Genomic DNA, 22,878 nt, shown 5'->3' on the forward strand with positions numbered 1-22,878 from the left:
AAAGTTTTCTCCTCACCTCGGCCCAGTATTGTTGTTTGGTATCAGAATCCATATGAGCAAAGCCGCCCAGGACCAGGGCTTTCATTAGAGTCCGCTGGACTGTGCTGGACAGCATATGTAAGGGAGGGCTGCGACTGGCAAACTGCTTGGCCAAATTCCACCAGTTCTCACACTGCACAACAATATTAGCCCTGAACCGTCAGAGGAAAGAGTTGAGAAACACAAATGAACAAGCCTCATATCAGAAGAGTACATTTTACTGAAAGGTTAATGGAATAGTTCACCCAAGAAATCATCTTTCAATCAATCACTCATGACATTTCAGACCTGTATAACATTCAAATGTGTTGCATCACTATTATTTATGAGAGACGCAAGAGCTTGAATTTGCCAAGTTGGAACATGCACATAAACCAAAGTCCAAAATCTGGGGTCAGTAAGATTTTGTGTTTGTTTTAAACTTACTTTTATTCAGGATGCATTAAGTTGATCAAATATAGCAAGAAAATTATAAACTCCCAAAGGATTTATTTTTCAAATAAATGCTGTTTAGTTTGAACTGCTGAAGGAATCCTAAAATATTGTCTCACATTTTTTCACAAGAAAATATTAAGAGGAACAGCTGTTTTCAACCTTGACAATAAATGTTTCTTGAGCATCAAAACATCATATTAGAATGATTTCTGAAGGATCATGTGACACTGAAGACTGGAGTAATGATGCTGAAAATACAGCTTAGCCATTACACGAATAAAATATATTAAAATAGAAAACATTGTAATAATTTTAACAATATTACCATTTTAACTGTATTTTGCTGTTTTTCCTTTTTTTTTTTTAAATATACATTTACTGGGCCTTTTCAAAAACATAAAAAAATTATACTGCCCCTTTTTTGTGCTTGACATTGACTAATCACTATATGCTTAGATTTTATAGAAAAAAACTGCATTCTTTATATATAAAAATAAAAATAAAACCTTTATGAATGGACTTAAGAGTTAGCAAATGTCAGAAACTACTCAATGCAATATTTCGTTCTAAAAAGATTTGCATTGATACAGTGTCATTTACTGTTAATTTACATTTATTCATGTAGCAATATGCAATCTAAAAGTCGGCATGAAACGGAAGTTGCGACTGTCTTCTCTTCTCTACTGTGACGTATATCCGAGTGAAACGGCATCTGAAATAAGAGGGCGGGGCTTGATGTCGTCCTTCGGGAATTGATTGGATCGTTGGAAGTTGGGGCGTTACGAACAAAATGGAGGCAGATCTGAAACGCCAGTTTGCACATGAGTTTGCAGTTAGTGGTGGGGGATTTCTCGCCACTGGATTCACCACCGAGACCCAATCATGAATAAATGCTTTATTTATTAGGGATGACGACCATGATCAACAGCCCAAAACATACTTAAACTGCGCAAGAGAGCGAGAGAGAGAGAGAGAGCGACTGCCTGAATGACTAAGCACGTCCTCATCAGGTTAAGTCATATTCATGAAACAAATTAGTTTGCGATTTCCTAAGAGTAATGTTGTCGTAATATCCTAATATATTTTCAGTGTTTAAGGGTAACGTACTCCACCTTGACTGGTGTCAGTGCTATAAAGGGAAGCATCAGCTTCTGCTTTCCCCCTGTTGTTTATCCCAGCGTTTACGCCTCACATCACTAGCTCCGCCCTTCATGCCGACTTTAAGTTAAGAAATCACTTTGCAGTGCGATAGCACAATTCCACCAGCAGGCGGGGCACATTGAAAGCATTTGGTCTTGTATCAACTGACAGTTTATGAAGACATCAGCACAGCCTCCTTGTGTGCCTGTCAGTGAGTAGCTGTCCTGCAGGGCGTTAGGCTCAATATTTAGCCCTCATTGATGCCCACATACGCATTACTCCAGCAAGCAGGCACAAACCTCTCTCTTTTCTCCACCAGAGTCACCAGCAGCTCCACAGTGTCATTAGCCAGCTCTGGCTCAGAGCTCCACACCGACAGATTATTGATCACTTTCTCCAACAGATATCCCACAATCCACTGCGCTCCCTCCGTGTCTGCTCCAAATGCTGTGCTGAGAGGCATACTGATCTGAGGGAGAGAAGTAAAAGACAAACACTCAGAGGAAGAGTCAGAAGTAATAAAGCGGCACATAAAAATGTCTTCGGTTTGGTTCCAAGAATTTGTGCGTGATTTTTGAATGGAGCCAAAAAAGAAACGAACTGAAGGCTTCATTCAGACATCATGCCTGCTTGTTTCCACACATTGATTGATCTCATTTTAGCAACTCACTTGGCCGTAGAGCTTCTCGTCTACTAACAGGTATGTCTTGGCCCAGCGCCGAAGAAACCAGACAATGTCTTTGCCCATCTGAGGACTCAGAAGCTCAGTCAGACTCGCTCGTGTAGCCCGAGACTCCACCTCTGAGGTTCTTAGCACCGCCGATAACAACCTGTGACAGAGAGATACAGAGAAATGGAAGTGCAAATCTAGCTGCATATAGATGAGGCAACTTCCTGCCAGCAGAACAATCTGAAATAAAATTTTACAGTCTGTTGGTTCTAGAAAAATGAAGAGAGAAGAAAAGCAAGGGAGCGAAATGGCAAAGGGGATGGAAAAGAGTTCATGGCGGTTCTGTCTAGATGCACTGAGACTCAACAAAGGCCCGCAATAACAAACGCTATCATTCCTTCACACCTCCACTGGTTTTAAAAAAAAAAAAAAAAAAAACAAGAAAGGGATTACAGCAGCTTACTATCCTGGAAGAGCGATATCCCATGCGCCCTGCGGAGTGCAGCACCATTAAATGTTTCACATTGTTTGTAAAGATAAAACCTCACTGACATTTCGGAGCTGCGGGGTCTGTGACTGTTATTGAGAAACACAATCCCTTGGCCCACTGTCTTTCCAAATCCTCTACTGTCTGCCCGCGTTCCCCCATCCATCACAAGCCTACTGTCTCTCCAAATCCTTTGACCTCCACATCGCCCACATTCACATTCTCCATCCCTCCCCTACCCATCATCTCAGCGTCCTTCCAGTCTTTCAATCCTCACCTCTATCCCATTCCACAGTTTTGGAATAAACCATCCATTAAGCCCAAATCAGATTACAGGAAGATTTTTGCAGACAATACCACTAGGTCTCTATGAGACTCAACCAGTAACCGCATTAACAGCTTCTACATCATTAAAATTACACTATTCATTAAATTCACAGTCTGTATCCCATTCCAATCAGATTAGAATCAGATCAAATATCTGCTTGGAAATGCCAAGGAAAAAAAAATCCCTGTGCGTTTAACATCTGCAGCCCACCTCCTGCTCCTTTCCCCCTTCACATAAAATAATAATAATAATAATAATAATAATAACAACAACAACCACCAACAATAAACAATAAAAACAACATGTATTCATTTATATTTGTATTAATATTTATTATAATACTACTGTTTCTATTATAAAACTACTATTATTAGCAGTAATGTTATATAAAATAATTTATTGTTTATTACTACAGTTTAAAAATATTAACAATAATATTTGTATTATAATAATTATTTATTGTTAATATTCATAAAATAATAATAATAGTAATAACATGTATTTTTTTATGAATTTTATTAATATTTCCTATAATATAAATAGTATTAATATATTATTACTATTATTAGCAGTAATAGTATTACTGCTATTATTATTATTATTAATAATAATAATAATAATAATAATAACTACTTAAAAAAATATTATATTAATATATTTTTATTTGTGATATAAAAAAGCTGTATTGGTTATTTTTTATTACTGTTTAAAAATATTATAAAATAATGTTAATATTTTATTATAATTATTATTTGTTAATATGTACATAATAATAATAATAAAATTTTACATCAAACCAGCCATACAACAATGGTGAATGTAGAAACTACATGAAAATAGAAACGATCAACTTGGAAATAGCTTCTGAACACTCGCACGACTCCGGGTCCCTAGTGCTCCCCTCTGACCCTGGGCTCTGAGTGGCACCTGGCCTGGCTCTAATTGAATAATGTGTGGGGAGTGGTGCTGCAACATTGGCTGGCGCCGGGGCTGGGGCCACTTGAGGGCTGCTGTTCGCGTGGCAGGCCTAGCTGGGCGCGTGCCAGGGCATTCCCCCGCTGGGCAAATGAACTGCAGATCAAACGGCCTGTGCTACACCACGCCTGCTCTCTCCAGCAGCAATTCTGAGTGATACATTTTAAACAAGTCATTGTTCCTGTAGGCAGAATAATCAGCAGCTGGCTTTTTAATCTGCTCACAAGCTGATCATTACCACTACGTCTGGAAAAAGGCATTTATCAGACAACCAGGTGTTAAAAGAAAAAGCAGTAATATTGAGAACTATTTATTTGAATAACAGTTTTCTATTTTAATAAATCTTAAAATGCAATTTATTCCTGTGATGGTAAAGCTGAATTTTCAGTCTCTCAAACCATCTAGTGCCACCATCATATTTCCAACATCAAATTTCATGTCTATTTCTATGAATACCTTTTAAACGAAACAATCTGATAATTATATTTCAAGCCAACTTCAACACCCAACTATATTTTCCATCATTTTCAGTTGTGTGGAAAACATCCTTTCACAAACTCCTCCTACATCTTCATGGCTATCAAAAGTCATTGATGATGCCACACAAGACAGGAGTCTATATCCTAGCACAATGCCCTGAGTGCACAAGAATCAGCTTGAAAGCATCTGGTCTACTTGTGAAAGTGTCGTAAAAAAGGAAAATAATAAATAAATTAAACAATGAAAACTGGACAATAATGCATGAAAAATGTAAATAAAAACTAAATCATATCTTAATTCCCACACCTACTAACAATCGATAAACAAGAAACTTTACAGAGTACTGACACACTTTCACATGCATAATGTGAGGTCTCTCAACCTGATAACTGAGTCTGTCCTGTTGCATCCAGGGATGGAGGTGGCCTTCTCTCCAGGAGAGCCTAGCAGCTGCAGTGTAGTGTTGATATCCACCTCAGTCGAGTGTTTGATAGAGTACTCCATCACTTCTGAAGGTATCAATGGTGTTTCACCCTGAGGGTCATCAGCCAAGAGGTAACCTGTTAAAACACCAAATACTTTAATACAACGACAAAAAGCAACTTGAATGAGTGGACAAATGCTTTACACATTATAATGTGTAATATCGATGAATGGAAACCTCCATATACATATGTGGTTAAACATGCTACTTGCATTTGTGAGCGAAAATGAAAGATATGAGGTGAGTAAATGATGACAGAATGTCACACAGACCTGACACTAATATGAGCCAATGAATGTCTTCATAAAGGTCATCTAGAACTTTCCGGTCCACCGTGCCCGGGTCAGCAGATGCCATGAGGTGCTGTTGGTGTCTCTGGAGTTGCCCGTGAAGCCGTGTGACTCGTTCCTCCAACAAACTGAAGACAGATGAGAAATGTAAGGCTCACAGTGGATGTTTGTTACAGCGGTTTCTCTGAAGTGCTTTGTGTGTCTGTACCCTGTGAGCAGAGGTATACAGTGGTCTGCAGCGATGCGGCCCAACATGCCAATACTGGCCAGCTGATCTGAGAACAGCTCTCTGTCGTCCTCCTGTAATTCGTTTATTTCTTCCTCTTCATGAGAAGCAACACCATTTGCAGTCTAAAACGACAAAGCATACGACTGAAAACATGTGCCGGAATGCATCTAGCAGACGATTCTTTGAAAGAAAACTGTTTTAGACATTTGTTGTGCTTCATGCGTTTCCATTTTAATTAAGAAGATGAAAAGCAAACCACAAAGTCAACAAAAAAAGTAACAAGAAAAGCAACAAATTACCAAATAATTGGTAAACCAGAGACATTTTGACAATGTTAACAGATCAGATTTAACATGGTGAGAAAGATGCGTTTGGATGTGAAGGTAGATTCTGACCAGGTTTCTCGTGCCGTCGGGAGCTGCGAGGTGACACTGGATGTAGGAGTTGAAGACCTGCACAGCCGGCTGGACAAAGCAGCCCCGAGGGAAGTGTTCGTCCTCCTGCACCAGCGTCAGCCAGGACTCCAGCAGCTTATCATATGCCTCCATGTACACCATGTCATCCTTATCCAGCTAGAGAAAAATAGACATAAGTAACAATGACACATCCCTTTCAATATTCCATGATTTAATGCACATCAAAAAAAGACATGTAACCTTGCAATGGGACAGCATAAAACTGGACCAACCAACGAACGGACCGATCTCATTTCACAGCATCTGAAATGCTAGTTTTGTCATTCGAAATTGCTTGAGCAAAGTCTCATCGAAGTCCTTTGTTATAATTAACTCCCAGAACTGGGTTCCTAAACAGCAGGCTCTGAAAATAAGACCGCGTTTCGTCTGTTTATTGTTTTCAAAAGATATTATATAAAGTGCCTTCTACGATTTACTGCAGCAAATTTAATTTGTAATTTTTAAAGTTAATCAGGGAGTGACGATTTTGTTCTCTTCAACTCTCTGGATGGAAACGGTGCTTTATTCACAAATGTTTTATGCAACATTATGCAATAATTTTGCACATAAGTTTATTCATAACTTTGGATGGAAACATAGCTATGTATAAAGAACATACATCAACCTCACCAAATTTAGTGTGTAAATCATACACCTATATTAAAAAGTTTAGTGTTCTGTAAATAAGTAAAAAAATATATCATTTGAATTTTTATTAATTTGCCATGAAAGAGTTTAATATACACTACCATCCAAAAGTTTGCGGGAAATTTATATTTTTATTCTGCAAGAATGCATTAAACTGATCAAATATTAAACAAATGCTTGTAAGATTATAAATGTTTTGCTATTTCAAATAGGCCGGGTTTGTCAAACTGAGTTCCTGGAGGGCTGCAGCCTTGAAGAGTTTAGTTCAACCCTGCTCCAACACACAAACCATCTAGTTTTCAAATTAGCCTGAATGACTTGATTAGCTGGATCAGGTGTCTTTAATTAGAGTCGGAGCTAAACTCTGCAGGGCTGTGGGCCTCCAGGAACTCAGTTCGACACCCCTGAAATAGGCTAAATGCTGTTCTTTTAAACTTTCTATACTTTTCTAAACTTTCGCTGCTGAAAATCTGATTTTCCATCACAGGGATAAAATAAGTTTTAAAATAGAACGATTTTTATTGGATTTTTATTTTTTTCACAATATTACAGTTATTACTGTATTTTTAATCAAATAAATGCAGTCTCAGTGAGCATAAGAGACTTTCAAAAACAATAAAACTTTACAGACCCCAAATAAATAACTTGTGAATCTTAATGGAATCAAATCAGTGCCAATACCCTAGTTTAATGGTTTTATTTTTCTATTAAATACAGTAAAATGTCTGCTGCAACAGATTATATAAATATATATAAAACACAGAATTGACATTCATAGACCTCAGCTACCCTGTTAAGTGTGGTTGTGGTCTGTTGTGGTACAAATGCAGTACTCACCACCTCCTCCAGGGCGGCGCTGCGACCAAACGAGCACGTGAGCAGTGTGAGGCAGTTAATGAAAGAGGCAAAGAGCTCGTTCGGGAGAGCTGTCAGAACGCTTCTGGGAAATGTGCTGATGAGGTTACTGATGATGTTAGAGATGCCTACAGCCTCAGAGTCTTCAATCTCAATCCTGTTACAGGGTAAAAGACAGTTAAGAACAAATAATAATAACAGTGGCAGTCCCTTAAAGGATCATCCAACAACTAACCTCCATCATCTGGGCCTATCTGGTAGCACGAGATACTGTGTAAACCTGCAATGGTCCAGAGTGCACGTATGGTATAGTCTAAATGTTCATCCACTGGAATTCAACATTTATGGTTTAGTTCCCCTGAAAATATTTGTCTATAAGCACAAATACCTCAGCTGCTGTAAAGGGAGACTTAAAAGATCTCAACTACAACATCAAACTGCTGTTGTGCTGGCACACTACCTGGATTCTGGGAACACAGGTTTTTTTCCCCCTCTTTAGTTCTGAAAAAGCACTCGAGGTCTGCCTTTCTTTATGCTCCCAACTGCGTCTCTAACCCATATCAGATGGACTTAAATTGTAAGCAGAAGAGTTCAATCACGGCAGATTGGCGGACCTGCCGCATGGTTTTCCGATGATGCAACTGGAAAAATGCTCCAGGAATAGGTGATTACAGAATGGCAGAGACAGAGAGAGGGAGGAGTAGGAAGAGAGACCCCGACTCACTGCGCCTACTTGTTCTCAAATTCCAAACAGCAGTGTATGAGAGAATGTGTGTTATTTAAAGCTGCAGAGACATCATTCCATCTTTATAGACATTATTAGAGCATTTACAATGCAAGTCCTAACACACAACTCTGCCAATACATGGTGTATAAAAATTAATTTTATTAATAGATCATATTTGGTTCGTAGAAAATAATTTTTAAGAGGTTGTTATGAGCACACATTTCCTCCATTTATGCTTAATAAATAAAATGAATTAACAGTATTTATTTAGTTTCATTTAATTCTATAAATATAAATGGAGAAAATAAAGAATACTATTACAAATAGTAGTAGTAGTATTTTATTCATTTATTGTGCCTATCCTGCATTTCTGTCCCCTGATTTTAAAAATAAATGGGGCAGTAGTTTTGGGACTTGAGATTATGGCAGAATCTCCCTGTCAAGAACACGGCTGAGCCATATTTAACTAAAAAACTAAAAAAACTATCAAAAAGAAATTAACAAGCCTATGTTTAAGATCATTAAAATGTTTTGCACTGCTGTAAAATTTCATTACTGGTCCTAAATTAATAACGAAAAATTTAAATTATTTTATTAATTGTAATGATTGTGGGGTGAAATGTGACCTAGATGTGTTTACATTAGGTCCACCTTTGTTAGACACAACTACTATGCAGTTATCTAAATAGAAAATAATAGGGCTGGGTATTGTGACCAATTCTGCGATTCGATTCTTTTTTTTGTGGTTTCGATTCGATTTCGATTCGATTCGATATCGATTAGCTATCAATATTTCATTTAAAAATGTTAGTTTTGCAGACATGGGATCCATATTTTGATATAAATGCTGGTAACTGAAACTCTCCTACTTAAGTTTATTACTGAAATACACATCTACATTAATAATAGGATGCACACAGTTGTTTTTTTTAGTGGAGCAATTCGAAAGATGGTGACACCTTCAGGACGAGAGGTGAATATTCATATCCTCTTACGTGAAGCACGCACATTAAGAATCGATTCGGGGATTTCCCGAATCGATATTGTTGCGTTAAACTGAAGATCGATTAAAATCGGAGAATCTATATTTTTTACCCAGCCCTACAAAATAACATTTGTGAATGACAAGCATGTGAGTGCAGTTCAGAGAAACGCACCCATTGATCATGTTGAGCAATCCCTCCACCAGGTGGGCCAGGTAGGTCACCTGAGCGCTCTCATCGGGGAAGATGGGGCCATGCATGGAGGCCAGCTGGGCCAGGCACTGAAGGGAATCCTGCGCCATGTCTGAGTCCTCTCTGATCTTCCTGTGCACCTACAAGACAAAGACAAAAACACGTCAACTCATTACACTGGTGTAAACCGATCCTAATTCCAAAAGCATAATAAAAGACGCAAGCCTGATACCAGATCATCGACTTTCTGAACTCAAGAGTACATTTTAATGCCAAAATGTATACCTTCAATGACTAACCGACATCGACGACAAGCACACAAAGATCAAGATATCCTAAAACGAACCTAATGATCAACTCTCAAAACCGACATCAGCGCAGCTCACCAACAGACTGAAATCCTTCTTCTCAGGAGACATGATATCATATGAGCGCATGAGAAAGAAAAGAAGCAGCGGAGGTTCTAGAGACTGTAAATGCGACCGTAGGTATACTCTACAGTGTTAAAACCAGACAGGCCCCCTCAAAGAGTCCAGGAGGAACTGCAGACCGGCCCATGGGCAGCTGACAAAACACACGGGCTGGGAGCTCGCACAGTCTCCCTGAATCACAGAGAAAAGCCTCTCTCATTGACATACAAAAACATACTTTCCCTCTCCTCCACTTTTTCTTCTGCCCTCTCTTATGCACAGATACGCAGGTCTGTCTTCGATTTCTCATCTCACGCAAGTCTCTGAAACCTTCTGCTCAGTGGAATAACGAACGGAGGAAAATTGTGGAATACCCCTCACCTTCGCCAATGGCAAAACTACTGCGCCTCGCCACCTGGCTGCCACAACCCAAGCCAATCAATCAGATCGGCTTCTCAATTACCAATCCAGTCCGAGGCGTTCAGCGGCGAAAAGAGAGCGCTACATGGCTGAAGAGACGGCTAAACGTTTCTGAGCGGACTGACCCGAGTTTCCAGCACATGTGGTTGTTTGGCACACTCCTTTGCTCTTTTTCTTTCCTAAATCCCTGGAATCTTACTCTCGTTCGTCTGTTCGCCAGACGTTCTGGCAGAGATGCTGTGCGAAGAGGTGCACGGAGCCCACTGAACGATCTGGAAGACCGTGGACGTACCTAAAGCGGCATTTTCCTAACACATACCACCTCCTACAGATACACGGATGAACATCAGCCACTGGGTAGAGTGCTAACACTAACACACCATAGCACAGCCCTGTCTGCTAGAGCGGTGTGAAATCATCTTCTGAGCTGAAGAATAGAGGGAGGGAGAAAGAGAAAGAGGAGGGGTGTGAGGGGCAGATGAGAGAGAGAGAGAACTGGATAGGGAAAGAGAAGAAAGAAAGAGTACAAGGCCAACGCTCTGTGAGCAGCATGCTCTGTACAAACAGCTGCGCTGAAGAACATCCACGCCATGCAAACTATGCCAATCGCCTTGAGTCCGACTATAGTTGGAGTCTGGCAGGGGGCAAAGGGGGGCATCTAAATCAAAACAAGACAAGGTAGCTCTCCGAATTGAATTCTAGAGAGAGAAAAACAACAGGGAGACCTATTAATAGAGAAAAGACAAAGCCTCGTGTCTGTCCACGGGGAGGATTAGACCCTCTCTTGTTTTCTATTCTCACCGCTCATTGCTTCAGTCACATTCAGTATGTTCAGATCCTGTTACAAAATCAGAGGCCACAATCAATCACCTCATGACAGCGTTATACTCAAAGTGCCATAACAAGCCCTGATTGTGTTTATACCATAAACAAACCATGCACATGCTCGGAGTCAGAATCTGATCTCAGCTTCTAAAACTTTGCTTAGCGCTAAACACATGGGGACAAAATACTAAATTATAAAGACTACATACTAAATAAAGAAATGTATTTAAAGAAAAAATATAATATAAAAAAATGACTTTTTTTTTTTAGACACCTCATTCTCAAATAAACAAGTAGATAAATACAAATCTTATTCTCATAACTGAAATGCACAAAATACTGAAATGAAAATACATTTAAAAAAAAATTAATCTTTGTATGAAATACTTTTTATAAGAAAATAACAGTAATGACAATAAGAATCGCTATCATACTGCACCTCAAAATTCAAAATTATAAAAATGTACAATAAAGAAAATATGTAATACACAAAGAAAGGCGTGTTTTGAATAGAGACCTCATTAACCATAAATAAATACATATCACAATGCAATGCAGAAATATAAATATTAAGTTATATAAAAAAATAAAAATAAAATAAAAACATTTGCAATGAGAATCGCTACTAAATTAGAACAAAAAAAAAAAAAGCAAAAATGTGAAATGTCTGGACACACTGTAATAAGGATTTGGGGGTAATGTGCTTGACCGTAATGAAAATAAATGTCACAATTCAAATCTTAAGGGTCCTAATTTATAATCTATTTTCGGTAAAGCAAAATATCTTTTTTCTCTAGCTTTTTGTGTGTGTTTTATATTGAATTGTAACCCAGACATGTTTTTCAGAGTTTCACCCATTTTATGGATGTATAAAAATGTGACTGTTTGTTACTAAATGGGTGAGTATGTGAAGACGGAGGGTGTAAGAACAAACCTAAACTAAAACCACAAACAAAAACACCCTTCAGTCGGTTTGGCTGGTAGGAAAATGTTAGCGCAGCCATGGCTTTATTAGGTGCGAAGAGAATATGAGATTTATTTTAAGTTATGCTTCATTTTCTCTCTTCTGCATGTTTCCAAACCTCTGAAAAGCAATCAAAGAGGCCAAGAGACCGCTTCTCTTTAGATGGATGCTTGCCCCCTCCTCAGACCACCTGAGGGAGGATTGGAGGCTGTTAACAGGAGCTCTGAATCCTGGGTTCAGAGTCTAATCCTGCAGCTTATCTCTAGTCACCTCTGACCCCGGCAGCGCGTGTCTGGACGCCCCCTCGTCTGTTCAGGGCACAGCTGAGAAGTGAGGACCAACAGCTGAGGAGCCAACATACACACACAGACAACGCTGACAGGCCGACACACGCACACTCACCCTCCCGTTCAATAACTCACCCTAACACACACAGATCCCCCTGGCATGGGCGTAGAAAAACAAAGAGAGCACCACACACAGCTACAAGGAGACTCGTAAAGACACAGAGGGTGTGACAGCTGACCAGTCCTCATCCCTTAACAAAAACATTCCCCCCACCCACTGGAAATACCAGTAAAACTTCACTGAACTCTCAAATAATCCTAAATTAATGGTACAAATCTATCAGAGTCATTGTCTAGACACTTAGGTGCTTACATGGGAGATGAGTGTTTGAATCTGGCTCACTTGCTGACCTATCCATCTTTACCTGTTCTCCCCATCTCTACTTTTGTCAAAACAAAAGTCAAAAGAGACTATATTTACATTACCATTCAAAAATTTGGGATTGGTAAGATTTTTTACAGGACAGGACACAGATAATAAAAGAATACAGGTACATCTAAAAAAATTGGAATATCGTGAAAGTAAATTTTTTCTTGTAACTTATTTCAAAAAGTGAAACATAAGTTATATATTTTAGATTCATTGCATGTAAAGTAAAACATTTCAAAAGTTTTTTTTGTTTTAATTTTGATGATTAGAGCTTACAGCTCATGAAAGTCAAAAATCAGTATCTCAAAATATTAGAATATTTACATTTGAGTTTCAATAAACGACCATCCCTACAGTATAAATTCCGGGTATCTCTTGTTCTTTGAAATCACAATAATGGAGAAGACTGCTGACTTGGCAATGATCCAGAAGACGAACATTGACGCCCTCCATAAAGAGGATAAGTCACAGAGGGTCATTACTGAAAGGTGTGGCTGTTTACAGAGTGCTGTATCAAAGCATATTAAATGCAAAGTTGACTGGAAGGAAGAATTTGGGTAGGAAAAGGTGCACAAGCAAAAGGGATGACTGCAAGCTTGAGAATACGGTCAAGCAAAGCTGATTCAAACACTTGGGAGAGCTTCACAAGGAGTGGACTGAAGCTGGAGTCAGTGCATCAAGAGTCACCACGCTCAGACATCTTCAGGAAAAGGGCTACAAAGATACTTCTGAAACAGAAACAATGTCAGATTCAGAAGCGTCTTACCTGGGCTGTGGAGAAAAAGAACTGGACTGTTGCTGAGTGGTCTAAAGTCCTCTTTTCAGATTAAAGTAAATTTTGCATTTCATTTGGAAAATCAAGGTCCCAGAGTCTGGAGGAAGAGTGGAGAGGCACAGAATCCATGTTGCTTGAAGTCCAGTGTGAAGTTTCCACAGTCAGTGATGATTTGGGCTGCCATGTCATCTGCTGGTGTTGGTCCACTGTGTTTTCTGAAGTCCACAGTCAACGCAGCCATCTACCAGGAAATTTTAGAGCACTTCATGCTTCCTTCTGCAGACAAGCTTTATGGAGATGCTGATTCATTTTCCAGCAGGACTTGGCACCTGCCCACACTGCCAAAGGTACCAAAAGCTGGTTCAATGACCATGGTGTTACTGTGCTTGATTGGCCAGCAAACTCGCCTGACCTGAACCCCATAGAGAATCTGGGGTATTGTCAAGAGGAAGATGAGAGACACCAGACCCAACAATGTAGATGATCTGAAGGCCGCTATCAAAGCAAACTGGGCTTCCATTACACCTGAGCAGTGCCACAGGCTGATTGCCTCCATGCCACGCCGCACTGATGCAGTAATTCATGCAAAAGGAGGCCCAACCAAGTATTAAGTGCATAGAAATGAACATACTTTTCAGAAGCCTGACATTTCTGTTTAAAATATCCTTGTTTTATTGATCTTATGTAATATTCAAATTTTCTGAGACACTGAATTTTGGGTTTTCATTATCTGCAAGCCATAATCATCAAAATTTCAAGAAATAAAGGCTTGTAATATTTCACTCTATGTGTAATGAATCTATATAATATATGGGTTTCACTTTCTGAAATGAGTGACAAAAAATATTGACCTTTTTCACGATATTCAAATTTTATGAGATGTACCTGTAATATACAAATATACATATAGGCAATGTACAAAACCCCAAAAACACAATATATAATATAGACAATTATGTGTGTACAGGTCTGATATGTGCTTCCCCATCTTCATAGAGAACGCGGATCATGGTTGCTTAAAGCGCTTTGGATAGAGAGCTGGCCCCAACTGAGGCTGGTTTCTCTCAAGGTTTTTTTTTCTCCATTCTGTCACAGAGGGAGTTTTGTTTCCTTGCCGCTGTCGCCTCTGGCTTGCTCAGTTGGGGACACTTAATTTCTAGTGATTATCGTCAATTTGATTTAGCAGATACTATTTAAACTAAACTGTTCTAGACAATGACATCTCTGAACTCAATAATGAAATGCCTTAACTGAAAATTGAGTGTTTAATCTTATTTTTATACATTACTGGCACTCTATCCTCCAATTTGATACTGTTAAATGCTAGTGCTTTGACACAATCTGTATTGTTAAAAGCGCTATATAAATAAAGGTGACTTGACTTGAAGTGAAAGCTCACTAGAGCAGATGCGTCTACTCGCTGAAATCTCAGTTACGCGAGCACTAAACAGCACTGTGAGATCCAGAGTGAAGTGCCAGAATTCAGTGAAAAACACAAATGACTCAGTGATTCAAACAAGTTTAAAGCCAGATGAAACGGCACTGACAAATAGGAGAAACACTGTGTGCAACGATACTGTCAGAAGGCTTTTCATTCTACAAATCGCCATCATTTATGCCTGCCATGGATTTACTGAAGTAACACCAACTAATCATGGTGTTGAGGCAGAAATGTGGTATATTCATTTAGAATTTTATTATTAATGCATATGTGTATTATGTGTGTTAAAGGGGTAATGGAATATAATTACAGTATTTTTTTGTGTTTAAGTTATAGCATTTGTACTAAATGCATTTAGATTACTGTTTTTCATACATATACCTAGAAACCATAGTTACATTTTTACCATGGTGTTGAGGTGCTTTATGTGTGGTTTTAACTGTGGTTATCATTATCTTAAATGTATGCTACTATGGAAGACCAATGGTTAATTTGAATAAAACTCAGTAAGAATAATTAAATTTCACCATATAAAAATAAGGTTGTTACAATTTTTACAGATGTTACCGTTTTTGATAATGAACATAAATTTACATCTGCATCCTAACTCAAGTTACTACTACTGTTAACACAAGCTACTGTCAAATGTGCATTTCTAAGAAACAAAAACATGTAATATCAATATTGCAGCCTACGCTGCAAACTATACTGAAGATATTTGTCATCAAAGTCAAGCAACACCAACCTGTTTCATGATTTGAAACAATATCACTGATTAGAACATGCAGAAACAAAGAAATTATTTTTTTTTTGCATTAAGATATTAATTTTTTGTTAAGAAAATATTACTGGAAAAGTGTAAATAATTCAAAAATGTGAAGTTTTTCTTATGTTCTGACCATAAAGAGTAGTTTACCACCACAATTAACAGTCTGGTTTCAAAAACTTTCACTTGGAAGCAAAAATATGAACAATTTGAAATTTATCATGATAATTATTTCTATCGACTGATATGAAAAAATGTGAGAATTTTTTGGCCATATCGCCCAGCCCTAATCTAACTAAAAAAAACACCACATCTATCTGCTATTTCAGTCTGCTTAAAACCCCTAACAGCAAATCCCAGAAAAGACAAATGAGACACTTATGTTTGAACAGCCCTTGACCTCCAGGTCAACAGACTTACCCCTGTTAAGAGGGCTGCGCAGTTTGTCACCAGTTTACAAATCGCAGCCTCCTCTCAGAAAAGAGGCATGAACAATGGAGCAGCATATTGGCACCTTGTGGAGTCATTCCTGAGCAGCAGAGTGAAGGAAAGTAACGTCTAATCTAGCCGTAGAAACCACCCAAGACTGATGGTGGAAAGTAGAGGATTATTTGGCAGCAGATGCCTTAGGGAGACCGTGTAATGGTAATGGAGAAAGAGCGGGACGCTATTTGGCTTGTGCATCACTGATGCCGAGAGTAACCTGACAGAAATGTTCCACATATCGCAACCTGAGGCTCACAGACATTAGTTCTGTGAGATGTAACGAGCCATTAAACTGAATTTCAAATGAATACTATGCAGAATGCACGCACAACACCGAATCTAAAATTTATACTGCTTTAATATAGAGCACATGGAATGAAATGATTTTGTTCAGCATGTCCCTTACTAGATCAAACAGGGAATTAAATTAGTGAACAACACTAATCAAACAATCCTGAAAAGAAAATCATTCACTACTCTTGACTGGAATCTTAAGCTTTATTTATCAATCTAAAACTGAACATTAACATCAAAAAGAAACTATAGATAATTATGGCATATAATAATGCTCATGATAGATTTGCTTCTCCGTACAATTCTGACAGCACTAATTATCATTTAGTGGGGAAATACAATTATTTATTACCTTATTACCTAATATTTTTCCTTGTAATGTTGTCATTATTGCCGTGAGCAACACAGACAAACTTCACAGTTGGAAAATGCTTTGCTCTGGGACAGTTGTGTCACATGTCCGGTTTCAGATGAAAAGCACAAATGTATACCACCCTTTCACTACAGTTCAAAAGTTTGGGGTCAAAAGTTATAAAAAGAAAAGAAAGAAATTAATACTTTTATTCATCAACAATGCGTTAAGTTGATTAAAAGTGACAGTAAAGGCATTTATTTTACAGAAGATTTATCAAATACTGTTTACTGACATTTCTATTAATCAAATTCTTGAAAAAAATAAATTTTCACAATTAAAATAAAAGTTATTTTATGTAATAAAATAATGCAAGAAAAACTATATTTCATAATATTTACTTTATTTCTGGTGAGCACAAGAGCATTTTCAAGAACTTACAAAACAAATCTTACTGACACCAATTAATTTTTATATATTTATTTTTATATCACACCAATATACAAAAATTTTTTTTTTTTTTAATATTTTATTTTATTTCCTTAAATCATCACATAGGCCAGACTCCTCCATCTTTGATCACTGCTTCTAAGGCAACATATAATAATCTGCTGCAGCTCACTTCTTCTAAACATGCCTTATATTTCTATAACTGCTAAATATTTATAACTTATTGTTTGATGCAGTGTCATTGACAATTTTTTTAGAAGAATAAAAGCAGGAAGAAACAACATGAGAGGAATAAACGGAGGATGAGGGGATGCAGGTATTGAACGTACAATGGCATAAGAAATTAGGTAAAAATCAGAAAAAGAAAACAGCCATTTCCAAGCAGGAGGTTGAGGAAAAATACCTCAGACAGAATAAATGTATAAGTTGGTACTCACAGTGAAGAAAAGGTCCATGACTCTGTGGTCTAGGAGAGTTTCCCTCCAGGACTCGGTTGGCTTGAGCATGACATTCTGAGTCGCTTCAAACATGGCAATGTAGTGCCTCCCCAGTGACACCTCAGTTAAGGACAATAGCAAAAGCAGAAAGGATAAGGAAGGATGTTTCTAACCCCCTTTTCTTTCTGTCACTTCTCTCTGGCCGTGCGGTCCTGGACTAAGAAGAGTATGGAAAATTGCTGCAGCGAATTCCCAGCGTCTGTTTTCTGCAGCTCCTTCTCTATCGCTCTTCTTCAACGGCACCGTTACTACTATTCAATCGCGCTGTCCCCACCCACTAAATGTTTACCTCAAAATCTCCCCCTTTCCATATGTAGCCCACTGGGAAAAGAGATGGAGGAAAAAAAGAACAAGAGGCAGGGAGAGAGAGTGAGAGAGAGAGAGAGAGAGAGAGAGAGAGAGAGAGAAAAGCCTCCCACAGGAATGTCTGATCAAAGCCAGTTACCGGCAAAGGCCACGCATTCCTCTGGGCCGGACCCACAGTCACTCCCAGCAGACAAATGCAAGCATTCTCTCATTCACATGCACGCACGCACACACACACACCATTACAGTATCTGCTCACGTCTACCATATAGCAGCATATGTCAAAGCAAATTATGTGGCGACTCACCTACGTATTCACTAAGCAGACACTGGGAAGTACCAGGTGCCAAACTAGAATGAGTGCGCTGGAGTGTTACACCCCCTCTGCCTGTGTCCGTCCTGAGTAGACCTGACTTTACGGCCTCTTAAAAATAGCAAGGGGGAGGCAGAACTCTGAGTGACCCGTGCTGAGGAGAGAACGGGCCTCGAGGGAGAGCGGCTGGAGCTTGTGTGCTGACCACCAGCGGGCTAATAGCTGCCTGCCACATAAGCGCAGCAGGGAGAGACTGACTGACGGATGGACGGGGTGCAGGGGATAAACCAGCCGGTCACTTAATGTCACTTGGAGCCATTGCTGGAAAAGTGTGCGAGCATATGAAAAACTGGGAGGGTGACTAAAGATATGACCTACTGAAACCCAACCCAGGCTTACTCACAAACGCACATGACTCGTTTCCACCAGCCCTCGTCCCAGCTGCTGGAGACACCAAACACTTGGCGAACTCAGAAATCGACTAGTCGGCCTCAAGTAATTGCTGTAATGATGGGGTGACATAGGGTCGCGTTCACAACGGACATGTTATATCGTGTTTCAATATAGCTAGCCTGAGCTCAATAAAATAGCACAGAAGCAGCCTCGAGATGTGTTTTTAAAAGTTGAAGTATTATAACTCGACACACTGACCGAAACACTCGTGGTGTGAGATACTAAGAAAAAAAGAAAAACAGTGTGAGATGTGACAAAGCAACCAGATGCCCTTTTGCACGTGCACAACCGCAACATTAATTTATTAAAAACAAATACACACTGCAAAGACTTGCAATAAGGTAACTGACGTGTTTATCTTATGTTTGTTGATAATCCACTACAGTTCAAAGGTTTATTGGTCAGGAAGGTTGTTTAATCTTATGCTCACCAAGGCTGCATGGTTGCCTTTATTTAAAAAAACACAGCAATTCTGAAATTTTACAGTTTGAAGTAACTCTCTTGTATTTTAATATGTTTTAAAATGTAATTTATTCCTGTGATGGAAAAACTGGATTTTCAGTGTCATATGATCCTTCAGAAAACACTTTAATATGCTGATTTGGTGCTCAAGAAACATTTCTTATTATAAATGCTGAAAACAGCTGTGCTGCTATTTTTATTTTTATTTTTTTATGGAAATTGTGGTAATTTAACAGAACTGTTTGAAAACAACAGCATTTATTCTAAATCTTCTGCAACATAAATGTCTTCTTGTGATATTATAAAAATATTATTATTTTTTTTTTTTTTTATATATCCTAGATTCAGACTTTTGAACAGTAGTGTATTTAGTCAACCATAGTCTGACAGTAAAAACTCCTCAAAAAAAAAAAGGTGGGGTTCAGACTGTCCTTAACACTTACAATCATTTGTATTAACATTAACATAGTTCCTTCACTTTCGAACACTAAATAAATGCACAAATATGGTCTTTCAGATGTAAAGATGTTACATTTATCTGTACTTGTGTCACGTTAGAGAAAGCTGAAGAAGCCATGATGAAGACAAAGCCTGACATGATGGCTTTAGGAGAAAGAAGTCACGTGAGTTCAATGGGTGAATACAGAGTTACACACACCGATAGAACATTACATAATAAAAGTTTATACAGAGATGTGATACTCGGAGAGAAAACAGCATTTTCTAGAATAACAGGCAAGGGGTGTGAATGTTTTGAGCTGTCAGCAAATCAATTCCATAAACAAACTATTGATCTCGATTAGATTCAAAAGTGATTTGTGTAAATTAGTTTAGATATATAGAACAGTGATTCAATTCAGTAACCAGAAGCATGATTCAGTTGGAACTGGTCTGAATCTGCTTTCCTTAACCGAAAATCACTGAATACATGTATATTTGCAGCCATGTAGAGATTAATGATCCCCTGGTTGATATACTGGCAGGGACAATTAATCAAAAGTGGACACTAAAGTGTAAGAAATAAATGAAAGAGTGTTGTGAAGTAATAGCTGAATGTGAGTTGAAGACACTGTGTGTTGAGCTCAGGACTGCAGACTGAATCAATCAAGAGGCATTCAGTAAACATAATGATTATGAGAGTGCTGAGAGCTGCCTGGAGCCAAAGAACAGAGAAGAGATCCAAGTCTATTAGGAAGCCTGAGTGTCACATCCTCCCTCTTAAGATTCCCCTCACATCCCAGGAATGCCGTCCTCCCCGTTGTCAGGCTTACAAAGCTCTGCTCCACTTGTGCACGTGTGTTAGAAATGAGCAATGGCACACAGCCGTCTGTCATCTCGCTCTACCATTCAGAGCACCTGACCGGCTCAAATCCCGGCCACAACCCACCCCGGGGTCACTAGGGCCATGGACAGACATGCAGTCCTGCAGACATTAAGGGAATCACATGTTTAGGATTCACACAAATGACATGTACATGCGTCAAGTGGGAGTGTGTCACGGACAAATGACACGCATGCCATGGCCTTGGCTACTGAGAGATGGCGGCACTTTGAGGAAAGAGTCTAAGCGGCTGTTAGGAATAGACACTAAAACACACACACACACACACACACACACACACTAGAGATGGGTCACAACTGCAGCTACAATGCATCAAATGGATAATTATTTAAAATATATTAAAACGTAATATATAAATATTTTATATAGACTAACATCCAAAAGTTTGCCAACAGTAAGATTTTTTTGTAAAGAAATTAACTTTTAATCTGCAAGGATGTATTAAATTAATAAAAAAAAAGTGACAGTTATAATGTAACTAAAGACTTCTATTTTAAATAAATGCAGTTCTTTTTTTTTTAAACCTTTTATGAAATTATCAACACGCTAAAATGCAGAAATTTTACAAAAGTCTTAAGCAGCGCAACGGTTTTCAACAGAATAATAATAATAATAATAATAATAATAATAATATAAATGCTTCTTAAGTACCAAATTTTAAAAAAACATTAAAATAGAAAACTGTTATTTTAAATTTTAATAATACTGAACATTATTGTTGCTTAATGTATTGATCAAATGCATAAACACAGTCTTGTTGAGCATGATATATATATATATATATATATATATATATATATATATATAAACCTGATTGCATCTTGGTGTGTCGTGAGATTGATTGGCTATATGTAGCATTTTAACGAGATTGACTAGTTGTTGCAGAGTGTTGTGAAGTCTTTTATTAACTCACACATTAAAGAACAGATTAGTTAACTACTCGTTCATGCAACGTATTGCTCATTTTAAAATTTAACATTAATACACTCACTCTGTCCTCTCTGTGTCCTTAACAAATGTGTTCTTGGTATCGAAGAACTATCTCCACTCCAGCGGGCAATTAATATAACTTGAAACTATGCAAACACATCAATGCACAAATCGGCCAGCCGACATTCCAGCACAGCACTCAATGAGCTGTGTGTTTAAAGGCACACTTATTGAGCACGATAAGGGCTTGGCACAGCCCTTTGTAAGTGATATGTGACCCTGGTTGGCACAGACGCCAGCTCAGATCTCTTTAAAGAGACACAGAGACAAAGTCAGCCTGAGTGGGATTAACGCCTCACAGAGCTAAAACACACAGACGCACACGCACCAATCAATCACAGCTCATGATTTAGGACTAACACTAACACAAGTGAATAGCAAAAATAATGACACATGCAAAGGCACAAGCAAAACTACGGAGAGACAAGAACCTTAAAACCTTTAGAAATGTATGCAAATATATTCAGATCAATTCAACCGTGAGACAAACCTGCTAATTCATCAAGATCCAAATCAATCATGAGCACAAATGCTGAAAAGCTTCAAATTTTGTGGCTTCAAGCAGGTAAAAAAAAAAAAAAAAAAAAAGCTCTGAAAATTTACCCGCAAGATCAAGGTTTTTTTTTGTTTGTTTTTTTTCACGAGAAACAAGAAATCCTGGATCTGGTTCTGTGTTCACAGTTATTTTGCAAAGAAATGTTATGAAGGTTAAGAATGATTATCACATTATAGCTCGTCTAATATTAATCCAAAAATAAGTCACAGTTAATTGTCTTTCCTAACCCTCGTGCCTCTAAAACATTCCTGGCTGTAGTCCAGGTCTAATCCTTCTTAGTGCTCACAGGAAGTCCAGCATGCATCACCTCTCAAATTTCCTCTAAATTTAAAAGTACAAAAGACATGGCTAAAAACATACACACAAATATAAAAAGTCAGCAAAATCTTTTCATGAAAGGATATGATTGGGTGGAAGGAAGTTCCAGCTGAGCACTTGATTGGCCAGCGCAAGGTAGCGCTGGAAAACACAGGACATCTGAGCGTTGAGGTTCTCCCTCCGACTGAACTCCTGCAGGACCTCCATAGTGAGCATGAAGATCTGCCTAAGATCATCCTCCTGCAACACACACACACTCATCATAAAAGACACAAGCAGTCAAGTTAACGCTGGGTATTGGTACTAATTTCAAGAATCAATTCC

At 38.4% G+C, this 22,878-nt stretch overlaps 1 protein-coding gene across 1 annotated transcript in view; it reads right to left on the reverse strand.

Annotated features, from left to right (window-relative positions):
• LOC306877341 (exportin-4-like) overlaps positions 1-22,878 on the reverse strand; it is a 38,503-nt gene that overhangs the window by 5,021 nt on the left and 10,604 nt on the right. Inside the window, exons 6-16 of the mRNA XM_079429063.1 lie at positions 22,641-22,794; positions 17,755-17,867; positions 9,400-9,557; positions 7,498-7,672; positions 5,953-6,129; positions 5,537-5,679; positions 5,311-5,456; positions 4,937-5,114; positions 2,285-2,444; positions 1,914-2,083; positions 17-191 (exon numbers count right to left, since the gene is read on the reverse strand). Of these exons, the coding sequence (XP_079285189.1) occupies positions 17-191; positions 1,914-2,083; positions 2,285-2,444; positions 4,937-5,114; positions 5,311-5,456; positions 5,537-5,679; positions 5,953-6,129; positions 7,498-7,672; positions 9,400-9,557; positions 17,755-17,867; positions 22,641-22,794 (1,749 nt within the window). The remainder of the gene's footprint in view (positions 1-16; positions 192-1,913; positions 2,084-2,284; positions 2,445-4,936; positions 5,115-5,310; positions 5,457-5,536; positions 5,680-5,952; positions 6,130-7,497; positions 7,673-9,399; positions 9,558-17,754; positions 17,868-22,640; positions 22,795-22,878) is intronic.

The sequence above is a fragment of the Barbus barbus genome, assembly GCF_936440315.1.
Source record: "Barbus barbus genome assembly, chromosome: 11".
Lineage (NCBI taxonomy): Eukaryota > Metazoa > Chordata > Actinopteri > Cypriniformes > Cyprinidae > Barbus > Barbus barbus.